This window comes from Agelaius phoeniceus, chromosome 3 (assembly GCF_051311805.1).
Source record: "Agelaius phoeniceus isolate bAgePho1 chromosome 3, bAgePho1.hap1, whole genome shotgun sequence".
NCBI classification, from domain to species: Eukaryota; Metazoa; Chordata; class Aves; order Passeriformes; family Icteridae; genus Agelaius; species Agelaius phoeniceus.
Window position 1 is genome coordinate 14,804,485 of NC_135267.1, and position 16,984 is coordinate 14,821,468.

The window sequence follows — 16,984 nt, forward strand, 5'->3', positions numbered from 1 at the left end:
TTGTCTCATCGTGACTCTGAAATCGACGTTGCCGGGCTCGGCTAACACGCGAGTTGTAGGTGAGACACAGGAGGGTGGGTTGGAAACATTTGTTACTGCCAGGTGAATCTCTGGACTAATGAAGAGACTTCTACTCACGTGGTCCCACTGCTAATTCACTAGCAGTCTTTGATCCAGGGATCCAAGCTACCTTTGATCTGCAGGAACAGCCCAGGGTGTTCCGTTGCAAACATGAAATAAGTTTTTTTGGAAGATCAAATAAGCTGTATCTATACTCGTTCCCTTAGTGCATGACTTAAGGCAATTCTGCTCAGTCTTTGTTTTGGTCTTCTAAAATGCTGGTGTACTTGTTGGGAGGTAAGGGAAGAGGCTGAGGTTTGTTTCCTCTTTAAGGAAAACCTGAGAGAAACTGAGAGAGGTTTGTGTAGTAACAAAACATAGCTAAAAAGTCTCTGTTGTATTCCTCCCTGAAAGAGGAAACTTGTGCCATGGACCATTCACAGGAAAGCCAGAAAGGAAAGAAGAAATTACAACAGTTTTAGATGCTATTTACCACAAGCAGGACATGGGGTCCAGCAAGGAGGTGTTTGTGCTGTGGGGGTCCTACATCTGCCGCCTCTCTCCTTGTGTTGGATGCAAGCTGGGAGCCTGCCCAGCAGCTTGGCTGGAGCAGACCCAGGGAGGGGGGAATGGCGTGACCAGTCATCCTGCCCTGGCCCACACACTTGGGATGACACTCTGTGGCATGAGGAGGAGGTCAGGCTGCTGGAGGGAGGTCCCCAGGCTTTTTTATCACCAGACAGAAGACCATTAACCATGTTCCCTTGTCCACCAACCTTAGCATCTTCCTGTTGAGCATATCTGAAGAAGGCTTCCCACCCCATCAAATCTATCAGAAGATGTATCCACCACATCAGTGCAGCTGGCAGCAGACAGAGTATGTTAGCAAAGCTGTTTCTCCATCCCTCAATTGTTGCTGGCATTTAATGGCCACCATTTCAAGTATTTATTTTCTTTTTTTTTTTTCCTTAAAATACTGAATAAATGCACAGGCAAATTGTCAATGAGTTTCTAGTGAGGCAGAATATGAATGTAAATCATGTGCTTTTGAAAAAAACCAAAACACTGCAATCTTTGTGCTTGAGTTATTTTCCTGCAGTCCTGCTTTCTGCTAGCCTTGCCTTAGAGTTCTCAAGTGATGGAGGATTTTTATGCATAGGGAAAGCTGCATCGCAAACAAACTTGTTCCAAGCATCATTCCCTCCTGAGATGATAGCAAATGTGAACTGTGACAAATAAAAGCAGTTTTAAGTATGTGACCTGAAACAGGATCAGGGACAGTCAGAAGAAGCTGCTTTATTTTCCAAGTACACCAGTGGAAGAGCTGCTTTTTTGGGCTGCTTCCTTGGGCTGCATAGAACCCAGGAAACCAACCCTCTGGAGCTAGGCTGTACTAGCAAACTGAAATGAGCTCTTTTTGGCTTTGCTTGTCTTTTGGTTCTTCTGTATGAGTTAATGAGGCTGTGAAGCAAATAAGATTTTCGTGACCACAATGTGATCTTCTCAAACAGCCAAATGGAAAGCATAGATGTTTTGCACTAAAAGTAAATTGTCTGATATCACTTAGTTTCAATTTTGAATCCAAAAGCATTAGCTATGAGGAGGCTACATTGGCATGGAAAGGCTCTATCAGAATTTGAGGATTGCAGCAGCACAGGCAGAAAAGCTGCAGATATTCTTCAGCTGTTTTTTGCTCTCTTTAATTTTCTGTCCTTTCAGATTCCATGACTGTTTCCACTGTTTTTTTATTCATCAGCTGCTGAAGTCTGGAGAGATAGAGGCCACATAGCCTTCCAGGTTATTTTCAAATCAAACTATTCCTTTCTTGTCAGTGCCTTGGGTCTTAGGCTACCTTGAAGTTCTGTGGATCAGGCTGGTTTCTGATATGAACACCACTAGCATGCACAACAAGTTGTGCATCCCAAAACGCTTCCCAAAGACACAAGGCTGTTTCTGCAGTGGCAGCACACACTGGCAAGATCCAGCTCAGTCTGCGTGAGAGAAATCTTGAGTTGTGGAGTGAGCTACCCAGTAACAGCAGCAGTCAGAGTACAACACAGCTGGGATTGGCATGAAATGGAGGAATAAAGTGTTTGCTTTTTCAAACTGTATTATCAATTTAGCATTACAGCAGTGGGACAGGGGAACATAATGACAGAAAATCTGCTTTTCATCTCTCTGCTGAAGGCAGTTTGTACTCAGTCCCTTAGTTTATTTCTTCTCCTTAGAATGTCCTTACTTTTTCATGATGGATGATAGTTCTAAGAGCATGCTCTGAAAGACAACAAGAGAAAGAAAGCACAAAACTGAATTGGCTTAAAGAAGAAAAAGAAATGCTATCATAGAAATTAACCCCAGCACAAACATAGTTAAGGGAATCTGGTGTTTAGCTGACAACATACTTACCTTGTAGGGCTTTGTTCAATGCTAATGGGGGGGTGGGAAGAAGGGAAACACCTTGATTTTAAACCAAAATAAATATATGAATGCAATGATATGACCAGCAGGTTGAGGGGGGTGATTCTCCCTCTCTACTCAGCTCCTCTGAGACCTCACCTGGAGTGTTGCATCCAGCTCTGGGACCACAATATAAGAATGTCATGGACCTGCTGGAGAAAGTCCAGAGGAGGGCCATGAGGATGGTCAGAGGGGCTGGGACACCTGTCCTATGAAGACAGGCTGAGTTAGGGTTGTTCAGCCTGGAGAAGAGGAGGCTTCAGGGAGACCTTACAGCACCTTCCAGTACCTAAAGAGGGCTTACAGCAAAGCTGTAGAGGGACTGTTAGCAAGGGTAGTGGCTTTAAACTGAAAAAAGAATAGGCTTAGATTGGGTATTAGAAAGAAATTCTTTACTGTGAGGGTGATGAGGCACTGGAAAAGGTTGCCCTGAGCTGTTTTGGATGTACCATTCCTGCAAGTGTTCAAGGCCAGGTTGGATGTGGCTTTGAGCAATGTGGTTCAGTGGAAGGTGTCCCAGCCCATGGGTGTGGGTGTTGGAACTAGATGATCTTTAAGGTCCTTTTAAACCCAAATCATTCTGATTCTATAATTCTGTGATTTAGTAATTTGTTTGAAATCAGTGAACCCACCCTAGTAGCTCTTCCTGTACATAGTAAGGAGGTTTGTATCTTTTTGAATTCTTTAAAACCTTACAAAGATGGACTCAATTAAACAAGTTCCACTTTCTAAAATCCAGCTTATTTGTTTTTTGCTGCACAGATCCTCAGAGGGGTTCATTAGTGTTCAACTGCTGCTGACACCCAAAGTTTATCTGTGTTTGTACAAGTGGTGAACAGTTACCTTTGGGTGGCCAAGTGGCTTTTGCAGGAAAATTGGTATATTTGCTGTCCTCACCACAAGTTTCTTTTGAGTGCTCCAGGGCAGAATAAAATATAAGTACTGTGGGATTTATTTATTTTTTTAAAGAGGTATTTACCCTGAAAAACTGTACAAAACCAGCAGTAGTTACCAGCAGGTGTAAATGTGAATACCTTTGAGGATTCTCAAAAATCCTAGAGGAACACAGGGATTTGCCAGTCCCTTACCCCACCTGCAGATTTTCCTGGTGGAGCTCATGTGTGTAAATAACTCCTCCATGGTTATCAGGTTTGTTATTTCAATGTACATTCACTCTTATCAAGCAGTTGCAGCCCCAGAAGCAAGAGCAGGTGAGCAGCTAGTTAAATGAGTATTTATTCCTTACACAATGCTGAAAGGTTGAGTAAACATGCCCTGTTCTGAAGAAGATGGCAAGCACTCATGCTGAACAGCAGCTTTCTCTTCCCTATCCTGCTCACTATGGAGAGTTTTCCCAGTGGGTAAGAGGCTCAAAGCTGAATGGAGAATTGAGAAGCAGGAAAAAATTGAACAGCGTGGAGGAATAAAAGAGCAGTGCAATGAGGGAAACCAAACCTAGTGAATTGTAAAATTTTCACAACTTTGACAGACCCAGGATTTCAGCCCTAGAGACTTTCTTCTCTGCAAAAGAATAAAACCAGCAGCCCTATCTCACACTAATTCTGCAATCTGAGAGTATCAGTGTCACCATCTGCTTCATTGTTAATTTTATTCCCTTCATTCACCATAAGAAGGGAGTCTTGTTTTAAATATGCATTGGTTACTTTGTAGCCAAAAATACAGACTTATTAAAATGACACTGTGAAAGCACAGGACACTCTGGAGGAGACGATGAGGAAGATGCAGCACTTCTTGAAAAACAAAAGTCTAGAGTGCCTAAAATGCCTAAGATTTCTTTATGAAAGTCTTGATCTACTAATTTTGGTTGCTAAAATCATTATACATCTTCTATTGATTTCCAGTTTTGCTTCTTGATTTAGGAACTTATCATGGCTTCATCAAGAAACACAAACATTAGATAATGTCAAGCCCCCATCTTCTTGGAATACCCTAGGGTACTCTAGAAAGAGCACGAGCACAGTAGAGCACATAACCTCTTAATACAGGTTGAGGCATGGGTTGCAAATATTTGTTCCAAGTCATCTGAAAGTTGGTGCTTTTGTGAAGAGCTGCCAATCTAGTGTAACTACTCACAATCCCAGTTAACCAAATTAAAATTCTAGGTTTTAGAGCACAGCATAGAATTCTTTAGAAAGCTATCATATAGGTAAAGACCAAAAAGAACTGATGCTGGACGTCCTGCTCAAGTAGCATGGAATTGGAATCCTCCGCTTTAGAAGGGCAGGAAACACAGCTAGCAAAGTCTTCAAATGCAGTTAGCAATGAAATACCAGCCTCCAGCTTTTGTAGAAGTGATTGCATTCAGTAATTGAGTTGGGAAGACATTGTGACACTCTGAAGATGGAGAGTCAGGCTGTGGTCACCTCAGCTGAGCTGTCTGGTCATTCTGCTATCACTCCCTGGTCTGCAGAAAATGGGTGAGGAGGAAGATTGCTTGATTCTGGCCAACAGTGCCTTTGGAAGTAAAGCTGCCATCTTCTCTAACTGTTCATTTGGAGTGCTCAGGTCTGCTTTTCATGCCCTCAGAGATAAGAAGAGAGTTATTCTGTGATCCTAATGGCTTGACACAATCTTGCATGTGGATGCTGGGAGACAATACCCCTCAGTGCAATGCTCCAAGAGCCAGGTGCCTATTCTGGGCTGTAATTCCTGGCCCTGCCTATTTTCAAGAGAGCACAAGTTGTATCTGTACTTGTTATAAACTGATCTTAGACTGCATCAGTCTATTAATCTTATCAGGCTTAAGCATGTATTATCCACCACTCAAGACCCTGACTGGTGCAAATTATGAGGTCTTTTTCTCAGAATATAATTCATGTGCAGAGTCCTATGGACAGCAGCATAATTCCTACACACCTTTGTGGATCCACCTCCTGGCTGTCAGCTATGATTATGGATATACTAAATTCAGTGAAGGTTTTTTCACTCAGTTGTGTGTGAAAAGCTGCCATTTAAGGCCTGCTTCACCTAACGGAGTCTGACAGCATGGGAACATGCAGAGGATGCCCTTTTGCTCCATAGCTGTATCTCCCCTTAAATAAAAGTTAAAATGTGGTGAGAGAAGCAAACCTTAGGGCAGAACCATATGTGTACCCACAATATCTCTGAGAAGATAAAATACTGTTTATTCTCTAAGAGGTATCCTCTAAGTGAGCCTTGGAAATTATTAGCTTGGAGACAGTTACCAATGAACAAATTGTTTTCTGTCACTTCAAAGCATGCTGACTGTGGTCCACAGGACCAAGGTTTGGAGACATGCAGATAGTCTGACTTGAGCTGTACACAGTTGCTGGATTCCCTTGTCAGTGTAGAGTTTTGTAACATTATATTGAGATTAGCTCATCTGTATAGTCAGCAATGCTCTTGTCATTGTGTTAGGTGGAATGAAATCAGTTGGAAATAATTCTCATGTCATGCATTTATTCTCTACCTTTGTTTGCCATGTGCTTGAAGGTCCAGTTTTGGTGCTCTGTCTTCAGAATCTAATAAACCTAAAGCTTGACCAACAGAGGCTCAAAAAAAGTTTGCTTTTTTCCTAACAAATCTTTAGTCAAATAAATTTTTTAGGTTTTCTGTCTCTCTGACTTTGGCTTCCTGGTATGAATAATGATTAACTTTGGATAATGCCACGTGAAAGAAATGGAACAGAACATGAAGAGTGAGTGGGTTGGGTGTAAAACTAAACAGTTGCAATGTAAATATTTTGTCAGGGGTTTATGCTGCAGTTGGATGTGAAACAAGAAAATGGCTCTTCACCAATTCCAGGTAAGGAAGTTTTAAAAAAACTTTGAAAAAAAAATAGCCTTCTAGTTTGTGGCCACACATGGGTGGTCTGTCTAAATCCTACCAATGGGAAGGGCATTTCTTCTTTTTTAGATATAGAGCTGGTCTTGTTTGCACTGAAGTCTGGAAAAGTTGAGGAATCCTGATAGCCAAACATGTATTTTGTAATCAATATCCTACTGTGCTGTTTCATAGGGGCTTTCAGTGAAGAATTAAATGCATTCTCTCCTAAGGGTCCAAAATAACCTTTCCTCCAAAGAGGAAGGCCTAAGGGAAACTTTCTGTTCTCTTTGAGAGATGCAGTTTTGTACTTGTGAAAAAAAATCGTGTTTATGACCCAGCCAATTACTATCCAAAACCTGGTCTTCATAGTTTGATCCACAGGGTCCAATATATAATGAGAAGCAACTTTTAACACATTTATCCCTAATGATTATTATTTGCTTGTTAGAGATTCAGTTTTGGATTATTATTGGCTTGTTAGAGATTCAGTTTTGGTGTGGAAATGGCATTGGTAATACTGGTCAGAAAAAATCTCATCACTGGTTGAAGATCAAGCATCCATAAATTGTACCCTTAGACTTGCTTGGTGCTTTCAGTGCCACAACTCACAGAGTGCAGTTGACTTGTCTGAAGACTTTTGCAGTATCAGATGGATGGATTTTGTGTAACTTCGAGGGTTTCTTTCAGCTAGGAAGAAAACTATGGTGTTTGTGGGCAGCTGCAGCTGCCCTGCTGCCTTAGCACAGAACATGGGGATGTGTTTGGTTGGAGATTGCTAGAATGGTTATTGAGCTGTAGAAAGTGATCTTTTCAATGTTGAGTTGATACTCCTCTCTCATTGAACCTAATACAAAGAATGCTACAGACAAATTCTGGCAGAATGGTGTGGATGAGGGGGAAAAAGAAAAAAAACTTTAACCCGTACGGAACTAAAGATGATAGTTTGGGAAATTTATCAAAGAAAATTGAAGAACAGTGTCAATTCTCCTTTTAGGCTACCCAGCTTAGATTTGTAAAATCCAGGTTAGAACAGACTGTATTTTATCTGTTTAAAGTATGTTTGTGCATTGGATTCACTTTTATGCTAAAAAGTGTCTGTACTCTGACTTTTTTTGCATTAGTGTTACAAGTCACTGTTAATCAGGGATGGCAGTAGGCAATGTTTTTGTATGCTTCATTGGGATTTTTTTTTAATATAGCTACTTTTAAGTACTTATTAAAAAAAATATGATCAATAGATTTTAAATAAAATCATACACATTTTTCTTTTATCTAAACATTACCTCTCCTATGAGGAAGGGCTGAGAAAGTTGGGGTTGTTCAGTCTGGAGAAGGCTCCAAGGTGACTTAGTAGTGGCCTTCCAGTAAGTAAAAGGGAGCTGACAAGAGAGCTGGAGAGGGACTGTTAGCAAGGGCATGTAGTGATGGAACAAGGGGGAATGGCTTTAAACTGAAAGAGGGCAGATTTAGTAGGAGGAAATTCTTTACTGTGAGGGTGGTGGGGGGCTGGAACTGGTTGCCCAGAGAAGTTGTAGATGCCCCATCCCTGGAAGTGTTCTAGGCCAGGCTTGAGGGCACTTTGGGCAACCTGGTCTAGTGGAAGGTGTCCCTTGACAGGGTGAGGGTTGGAACTAGATGATCTTTAAGATCCCTTCCAACCCAAATCATTCTGTGATTCTGTCATTAATACATGATTCTCATCTTCTGGACAATATAAAAACAAATCAAACCAATGCTGAGTGCATTTGATCAAAATAAATAGTTAATATAGGAACTGAGGAATACAGACTAGAAAAGTATTCAAGTTTTAATGCCCAGGTTCAACATATTTATGATGCACCAGCATATTTGTGTATTGAAGTCAGTATTCATAAAAGTGCTGCAGCAGTGCCAGAATAAAGTGCATTTGCCAAAACCTTGCCTCAGTGGAATTAAGAAGTACAAGTACTTTTAAATATTGCATGCTGTAAGCAGGAAGCACCAGGCAGCATACCTACATCAGTCACATTTTAAAATGCTAGCACAAGCCCTGTACACAATGATCTCCAAAGACAGCATGCTGGGAGAGTGTTACTTTCAAGAGTAATGACATTGTTTTGCAAACTGACTATATTTTTCTGAAGGTCTCCCCTGGAAGGTAGAATCATTGTCATTACATAGGAAAAGCTGCCAGCCAACTTCTGTGAGTTCTCAAGAGAGTGCTACTGAAATTCTGTCTTGCTTTGAATAACTTTCTGCATTCACCTTTTTAAAGGGCCTTCTATCTGAGTATCTAGAGCCAGCAGATCAACAGATTAGGCTCTAGGCCCTCTCCCTGTATTAGAAAGATTGAAGTGGAAAGTGGTTAAATTGCACCTAAGTGACAATTTAACATGGCTTATGCTGACTGGCTTTCTGTAGGAACTGTAACCCCATGGAAACTGGAAGTCACAAACAATTTTTGGATAAGCAGTATAAAGGAGCCTTGTGTTTCTTACCAGAAAAGATTAGAAGTTTGTTGGCTTTGTTTGTTTTGTATATAGGGAAAAAAAGGAGAGGGGGAGTTGTTTAGGAAGAGCAAGGAAAAAGAATTGAACAGAATCTATGACTTTGAGCATTGTGTGAAGTAATCATGTTTATTACATGCCCTATGAAAAGGTATTTATGGGCTTGCTACTGCAAGTGATTGTAAAGGAGCCTCTAAGCTCTCAAAGAACCAAACCTGTGATCTGAGATCACCAGAATTCAAATCTCTTTTAAGAAAGCCTTGTTGACTCTTGAATACGAGCACTAAATCTTGCCAACATTATGACTGTAAGCAAGCCTAGAGCATGTGGCCAAAGAAAAGGAGGAGCTTCTGAAAAAGCAATTCTGTAGTCGTTGGCTCTGGCATTGCAATTATTTGGTGGGGGTTTTTACATGTAGATCTTTTGATTTATTCATTGAACAATTATTTGACTTGGAGGTCACCTCTGAGACAAACCTGAAACCGAGAGAAGTTGTGTCATTGAACTCAACGCATTCTTGGCTTCTCTTTCTTACACTGGCTGGAGCTGAAGAAGTTTTCCCTGGGACAATCCTCGTCGAGTGGATTGGGATGATGGAATGAGTATATAAAGAAGCCGGGATTCGGTGACTTAGAGCTCCTCGGGACTCAGTAATTCCCTGGTATTCCCGCTTTCACGGCAGAAGGAGGCCGAGCGTTTGGGAGCTTGGCTTTGTCCGGGGGGCCGCGAGGGGCTGGGGCTGTGTTGGCGGTCCTGCCCGAGCCGTTCTGCCCCCTGGCTCGCCCCCTCCTCCCCAGGGCCGGCACAGGCTGCCGCGGCCCCCCGCCGCCCCCCTCCCGCGGGCCGTCCCGGCCGCTACTTGCCATGGACAGGCGGCGTCCCGAGGCGGCGGGCGGCGGGCTGGGCGCGCCCTCCTCGCGGCGCTGCCCCTCCGAGCCGGAGCCGGAGCCGGGGCCGGGGCCGGGGCCGGAGCCGCCGCGGGAGGCGGTGCTCTCGCTGTCGCTGCCCGCCCGGCTCCCGGTGAGCACGCGGGAGAGGAAGCTGGACTTGCGGGTGCCGGGGCAGTGCCCGCTGTCCGGGGAGTCGCCGCGCTCCTCATCCAGATCGCGGCAGGCGCTCGCCCGGCTCTGCCTGCGGGGCGCCCGGCGAGCAGCGGCAGCCGCCCCCGCCGCCCCTGCCCCTCCGCCCGCCGGGGCGGCCCGCGGCGCCTCCTCGCTGCTGGAGGAGGGCGGCTGGTGCTGTCCGTGGTGCCGCCGGCGCGGCGGCGGCGTTGCCCGGAGCTGCCCGCGGTGCTGCCGGGCCGGCGGCGGAGCGGGGGCGGCAGGAGCGGGCGGCGGCGGCGGGAGCGGCGCGGGCGCGGGGCGCGGCGGGGACGCGTTGCTGGCCAGGCAGGGCGGCGGAGGCACCACCGAGCTCTTCTTGGAGTTGTACGCGCTGGGCTCCTCCTCGGACGGGCCCGCCGGCCACAGCGGCTGCCCGCACAGGCTCTTCTGGATCTTCTTGATGCCCAGGTGGGCGATTTCGAGGATGTTGAGGAAGAGGGAGACGGCGGCGATGCTGTTCATGAAAACCATAAAGATGGTCTTCTCTGTGGGTCGGGACACAAAACAATCCACCGTGTTAGGGCAGGGGGGCCGAGTGCATTTGTAAAGGGGAGACATGTGAAACCCATATAAAAGATACTGACCTATCATAAAGCCCACTTCGACCACCGACCGGGTCAGGATATGTAGGACATAGGTGCGCAGCAGGGACCCTCTCAAGGGTGCCTTATTCACTTTCTTCTGTTCCTCCAGCTTACGCAGTTCTCTCTCCACTCTCCTGTGTTCCTCGAGCATGGGCTCCAGGTCCTCGAGCTGAGCCCGCAGGTGGGCTTTCCTGTTCTGCCGCTCTTTCTCCAGGGCCCTCAACCTGTAGAGCGCATGGCCCATGTACACTAAGGATGGGGAGGAGACAAATATGATCTGCAGTACCCAGTATCTGATCAAAGAAATGGGGAAGGCTTTGTCGTAACAGATATTGTTGCAGCCAGGTTGCTCCGTGTTGCAGATGAACTCGGACTGCTCATCATCCCAGACATCTTCAGCAGCCACTCCCAGCACCAGCATCCGGAATATGAACAGGATTGTGAGCCAGATTTTGCCAACTATGGTGGAGTGGATGTGCACTTCTTCAAGGATGCTGCCCAACAAGTTCCAGTCCCCCATGGTCAGAAGTTCATATCTGGGGGGGAAAAAAAGTTATTTTTTTGCAATGATGGATTTCTTTTAGAAATGGGCATTTTTAGTTTTTGTTGTTGTTTTTGTTGTTGTTTTTGGTATTTTTGTTAATTTTAATTTATGTGTTTCAGATACATTCTTCTGGTAGCTGGAGAGCTCTTAGAAGTTCATCATTACTTTCTACTTACTGAGCCTTTAAATTAATTCAAACTTCATGATTACTGGTCAAAGATGCACATGTGAGATTATTTAAAGATTAAGAGATATTTATTTCAGCTGTAAACCACAGTACTTCATAACTGCCCAAAGCTTTATATTCTTTTCTTCCCACAAGAAATGAAGATCACTTTTTTCCAGCCTTGCAAATCATTTGCCAACTACAGTTTAATTCTACACCCATTTAATTCTACACTCCATTCCACATTGACTATGGATTTGCCATAGTTTTGCCACAATGAATAATGTTATTTGCTTTATTATTTTTGGATAAAGTTTTGAGAAATGTCCTATAGCTGTCACTTAAAAATAGTTTCATTTTTTACACCAAGGTAGTAGCAATTTTAGTGCCATCCATCCAACATTTTCCCATCTACCCAGGTAACAATTCACAAGTTTCTCTCTGAAACTACAAATACATAGCTGATTTACAAATAGCTGTACATTTGCAGTCTCAGTTCTTGGATAAAATCAATAAGCTGAGTGCTCCTAGGGTTAATACCTTTATTTTTATGTATCAAGTTTGCTTCATCTTAATTATAGACTTTAGCATATGAGATAATTGAATCAGAGTGATGTGGAGGTTTTTAACAGTGAGTGTGTGAAAATCTTTTTAACTATCTCTGTCCCAGAAACTGATTCGCAAGCAAATTAGTCTATGTTCTGCTTGATTTACAAGCTGCTTCTTTTGAAGCTTTCTTTTGGAGCTTCAGATAATGTGGGGAATTGAAATGTAAGATATTTGACTGTTTATTTGTGAATCAACTGCATGTTTGGTGTTGTGTCCCTGGAACTTTTTCTGTTAATATGGCAATAAATGATTGAAGCAACTGGGATCGTATCTGCCTTAGGATTCACACTTGAATTTCTTTTATGCTACAATACTTTCAAAACATCCCAAATTCCACTAAACCACAACCTTTAGTAAAGTACAATTTCTAAGATTTTTTTTTTAAGATCTGGCTGGTTGATGCGCCCAAAATCTTGTATATATTTAAATGATAGCATAGCTGGGTGATGTCACCATTATTAATATGGCTTGGCTCATGACATGATCCCAGGAAGTTCAGTTTTGCTTCAAGGCTGTATTTATCCACACTGCAAGTAAAAATACTCAGTTGTAACCAGCAGTGAAGTTATTCTCAGCATAGGCATCCTACAGACTTTATTATTATGTTTCTGGGACTGTTTTTGGTCTGCAAATTTGAATTTTCACACATGGAACTGGCTAAGTAAACACATCTATTCAAGCAATCTCTTAGGTGCTGTTATGCACCCAGAATATCTTGTTTCCCCATTCCTTTCCTCCCACACATATCATTGCAATGAGACACAGGAGGAAAACAGAAAGTCAGCAATAATTATTGTAGTCCAATGCAACAGTTAAGCAAAGGAGCTCTAGGCATATTCACTGCCTTGCAAGTGGCTGATCCCTCACTGAAATTGATTGACTCAGCAAAAAACCCCAACCAAACCACAAAACCCTAAGCATGAGGCTACAATGTAAATTCAGGGATAAATATGTTTTAATCCCAAAGATGAAATTCTCTAGCAGCCGAAACTGGAACAGAAAGTTTCTGTCTGGAACAGAAAGTGGATGTAACTATTCAGGGCAAGGGAGGTGTCTAAACATATCACCCTGGCTCAACAGAGTTTTGTTTCTTCAGTGGTTTCTACCAGTGTTTAAATCACTCTATCCTCACCTTTGCATTATAAAAGCCAACAGAGGAAATGTAATTGTAGGAATGGTATAAATTCACCCTTTAAGTGAGCCCTTGATACCAGAACACTTCCCCTCAGCTCTGCACTGGTAGAACTTTCAGTACAAATAATGACACAGTGAATACAGTGTATAAAATGAAGAAATTAGTTTAGAGCCACAAAAGCCAGTGTTTTTAAGAAATCAGCCCAAACTACTTCACTACCTTGTTATAGCAACATGCTTCTAATTTTTCCTTTTCTGTCCCCTTCCCTGGTCTTAATTGAGATCTAACAGAGTAATTTCAGTTTACTGTAAGACAGCAATCTTAAATATCAATTAAATAATTATTTCCAGTTTACTAGTAGACTAGAAATTTTAGTAGTACAGCCTATTCTATACTACTAGCACTGTAGAATAGAAATATACCATTTTCAGTATAGAGAGTACATACCTGAGACATTTCTCATTATACCATCTAACTTTGTATCTGCCCCAGTATTTTTGTATGGTTATTTCAAACAATAAAAATTCATGCATGTAATCAGTTAGAACCAGATGGAAATCCATAATTTCTCTTGGAGGAAGTTCCTTTATTTTTGATTTTGTTACTTTAAGAATCATCTTGTCATTTGCCACTATTCAAATCCCTTCTATGTGACATTCACGCCATGTTTGCATCAGTTGAGGTACGAAATAGCAGCATTACAGATCTTGTCAGAAGTTAAACGTTAAGATGCAAATACTCATGGTTTTAATTTGCATTGCTTCAAGCCTGACAGGCACCTGCCTGCTCCATACAGCCCTAGAAAGAATTATTTTTCTGCCACTTACCTTAGGAGAAAGCCCCTGGTTAATCTCTTAGAGCATTGCAGAAGGAGCATGCAGAACTGCTTGTTGTTATTTCTCAGAGACCTCTCTTTGAGAGTCCTAGGACATATTTTTTTTCCTTTTTTTTCTTTTCCCCAAGAGCCCAAGCATAGACGTGGTACACTGAATGGACTTCTCAGTTCTATGTAGCTGGATGCCAAGATCACTCTGTCTAAACTACTCATGCACAGTTTAAAAATCATCAGATGATAGGATGGATGATAGGATGGTGCCTCTAGCCAAAATTATCATGCAATTATTGTAGTCAGTGGCATCTAATAAAGCCATTCCCCCAAGGCTTAATCTGTACAGCAGCAGTTTGTGAAGTCTCTATGCCTTGTTTTAGTCAGTTCTTTGAACTTTACACCTCCACCCAGCTCCCAAATGGAGTTTTATTTAGTAAAATGGCTAAATAGGCAGCCTTTACAGTACAATAGAGTCTTACATTTTCTTTACATTCCATTAGTTCAGCTTTGGATCAATGCTCGAGGATCGATCGGTCATGTCCGATTTCATACCCCGCTGCCTGGTGAGTTAATTTAGGATGTGTTAGACTGAGCCTTTGCAAATGGAGGCCACAGGAACTAAGACTCGAGTCTTAAGTTAGAAACACAGACATTCAGCACAGTAACCCCTCATCCTCTGGGTTGAATAGCTGCCCTCACGCCCAGAACTGATATCTTCAGAACTGGTGTCTGTGAGAGACAAGGTTTAAAAAAGGAAGGCAAGTTGTCAAAATGGTATTTTGTGAGAAACTGGAGTCACCAGAACTTAGCTGATGATACTAAGACCTTCTACTGCCTACTCCTGCCCATGCCCTGGCCTACATTTTATGGAAATACAAAATACTCATTTTTTCCTCTCGTTATGGAACTTCTAGCCCTTTTCTTCTGTTTTATAAGGCACATGTATGATTTTTATTTCAGATTCTTCTCCCTGAAGATACTCCTACAAACCAGTGACCAGTTCTCAAATGACAGTAGCCTCACCTCTTCTTTGGAATGATCTCTGATTTATGCACCATTGCATCCTTCTCTCTCACACAAGCTGTACATGTCTCCCTGAAAGTCCTGTTTAAATGTGCCTTCAGAGCCTTGCCCTGCAGCAGCTGAGGTGGCTGCAGCACCTCTCCTTGAGCCTCAGCTTAACACAGCAGATGTATGGTTTATGCACACATTACAAGCAAATGCCTTACAGGCAGTAGGAATACAATTTTCACCCCTGAGATGTGCATTAATATTCATCCAAACCTCCCAGACCTCCCCATGCTTTTCTCATCCATATACTCTCACATATTTGTCATTGCCATTTTATTTTCATGTCTCTTCTTTCCAAATCTGGTCACCAAGTCCCTGAAGCTCTTCTTTGCTGCTTCAGCTCAGAGCATTGACTGAGGCCTGGTGCTGCCTCATCAGATGCTCTTGACCTGACATCTCCAGCAGCTTCCACAGTGCCCAGGTGTTTCTCAGGAGCCTCCTCTTCACCTCTGCTGGCTGTGAAAGCTTGAGAAAAGAGCAAGAGCTGCAGCACCTATGATGTGTCCATCCTGTCAGAGTTGTTCACTGCAGAAGCAGCTCATTCTGGGCCCAGCACATGTCTGTCCCATCCCACCTGTCCCTTGGCAGGTCCAGAACCACAGGCTGCCTACTTCACTCTGCCCTCAGGGCAACCTGGTTTAAGGTTTTGGTGCTCTCAGGGGACAGGGCAGGTGACAGTGGGCTGTTAAGGGACAATTTTTTGCATTTCTGCTGTAGCAGCAGAATAATTAATGTTGTCAAAGGACTGCTCCTACAAGCTTGTTAATGGTCCATATAATTAATTGTGCATGAAAGGGAAGCAGGGTGAGGGCACAGAGATGGTGGTGTTTGCATACGGAGAGAAGCAAGAATCTGTGGTGCCTCAGGACACTCCCTTGCTATAAGCTCCTGCCACAGACAGAACCAGCTTGATTCACAGTGTGAACTGACAGCAGGCTGTGTGTGGATGGGTGGGAGGGAATATATCCTGCAGATCAGAGATGGGACCTTGGCCAGTGGTGACTGAAATAGGCAACTGTGAGAAGCAGCACAGTGGGAACCAGCTCATCTTCATGCCTGAGCTTCCCTGACCAGGAGAGACCTCCCTGCTGGGAAGCAGAGACCCAAGGAAGATAGTGCTGGGGCAGGAGCAATCACAGCCAAGGAGGGGGAAAGGTTGGTCCTGGTGGTTATTCACTAAATCCCAGTATCCAAATCCAGTAGGGGGCATTTACTCTGCCTTGTGTGGGACAGCAGGATTCTGCACCTGGGATGGGGTGACCCTGGATGTAGGTGCAGACTGGGGCATGAGAGGCTGGAAACAGAGCCACAGAAAGGGCCCTGGTCCTTGGCAAGTTGAACACGAGCCAGCAGTGCCCTGGCAGCCAGGAGGGCCAACCCTGCCCTGGGGGCATCAGGCACAGCATGGCCAGCTGGGCAAGGGAGGGCATTGTCCTGCTCTGCTCTGCCCTGGGGCAGCCTCACCCCAAGTGCTGGGGGCAGCTCTGGGTGCCACAGTGTGAGAAAGACATTCAGCTATAGGAGAGAGCATCCAAAGGAGGTCAACAGTGACGGTGAAGGGCCTTGAGGGGAAGCTGGCTGAGGTGACTTGGTCTGTTCAGCCTGGAGGAGACCCATTGCAATCCACAACTTTGTGAGGGGAAGAAGAGGGGCAGATGCTGATCTCTTCTCTGTGGTGCCCAGTGATAGGATGCAAGGAAATGGCCTGAAGTTGTGTCAGAGAAGGTTTAGGTTTGGATATTAGAAAAAGGTTCTTTGTTCAGAAGGTGGCTGAGCACTGGAACAGCCTCCCCAGAGAAGTGGTCACAGCCACCAAGCCTGAGAGAGTTCAAGAAGCATTTGGACAACACTCTCAGGCAGATGGTGGCATTCCTGGGGCTGTCCTGTGCAGGGCCAGGAGCTGGATCCCTGTAGGTTTCTTCCAACTCTCAATAATTTTTGATTCTAAATTAGAAGTGCCAGCTAGTACAAAATAAGTTCTTCTAGTATTAGATCCAAATACACTTTTTATAGCATTGCAGGTTTTCACATTCTTGTCAGGGACTCACACATTTGAAAAACAGAAAAATATATATGTGGGAACTAATAGTAATCTTCTTATAACACAGCAGCATTTCCTTGCACTAATACTTC

General features: G+C 43.8%; 1 protein-coding gene across 1 annotated transcript; it reads right to left on the reverse strand.

The window, feature by feature from the left end:
• Window positions 1-9,457: 9,457 nt before the first annotated feature.
• On the reverse strand, window positions 9,458-11,017 carry GJA10 (gap junction protein alpha 10). The gene has a single exon (XM_077174957.1). It carries the CDS (start codon window positions 11,015-11,017, stop codon window positions 9,458-9,460), a length of 1,560 nt encoding a protein of 519 aa, XP_077031072.1.
• Between the last annotated feature and the right edge of the window lie 5,967 nt (window positions 11,018-16,984).

Bases quoted from the DNA above. Each gene is read 5' to 3' on its own strand.
- GJA10 (XM_077174957.1), bottom strand. From the start codon at position 11,017: ATGGGGGACTGGAACTTGTTGGGCAGCATCCTTGAAGAAGTGCACATC.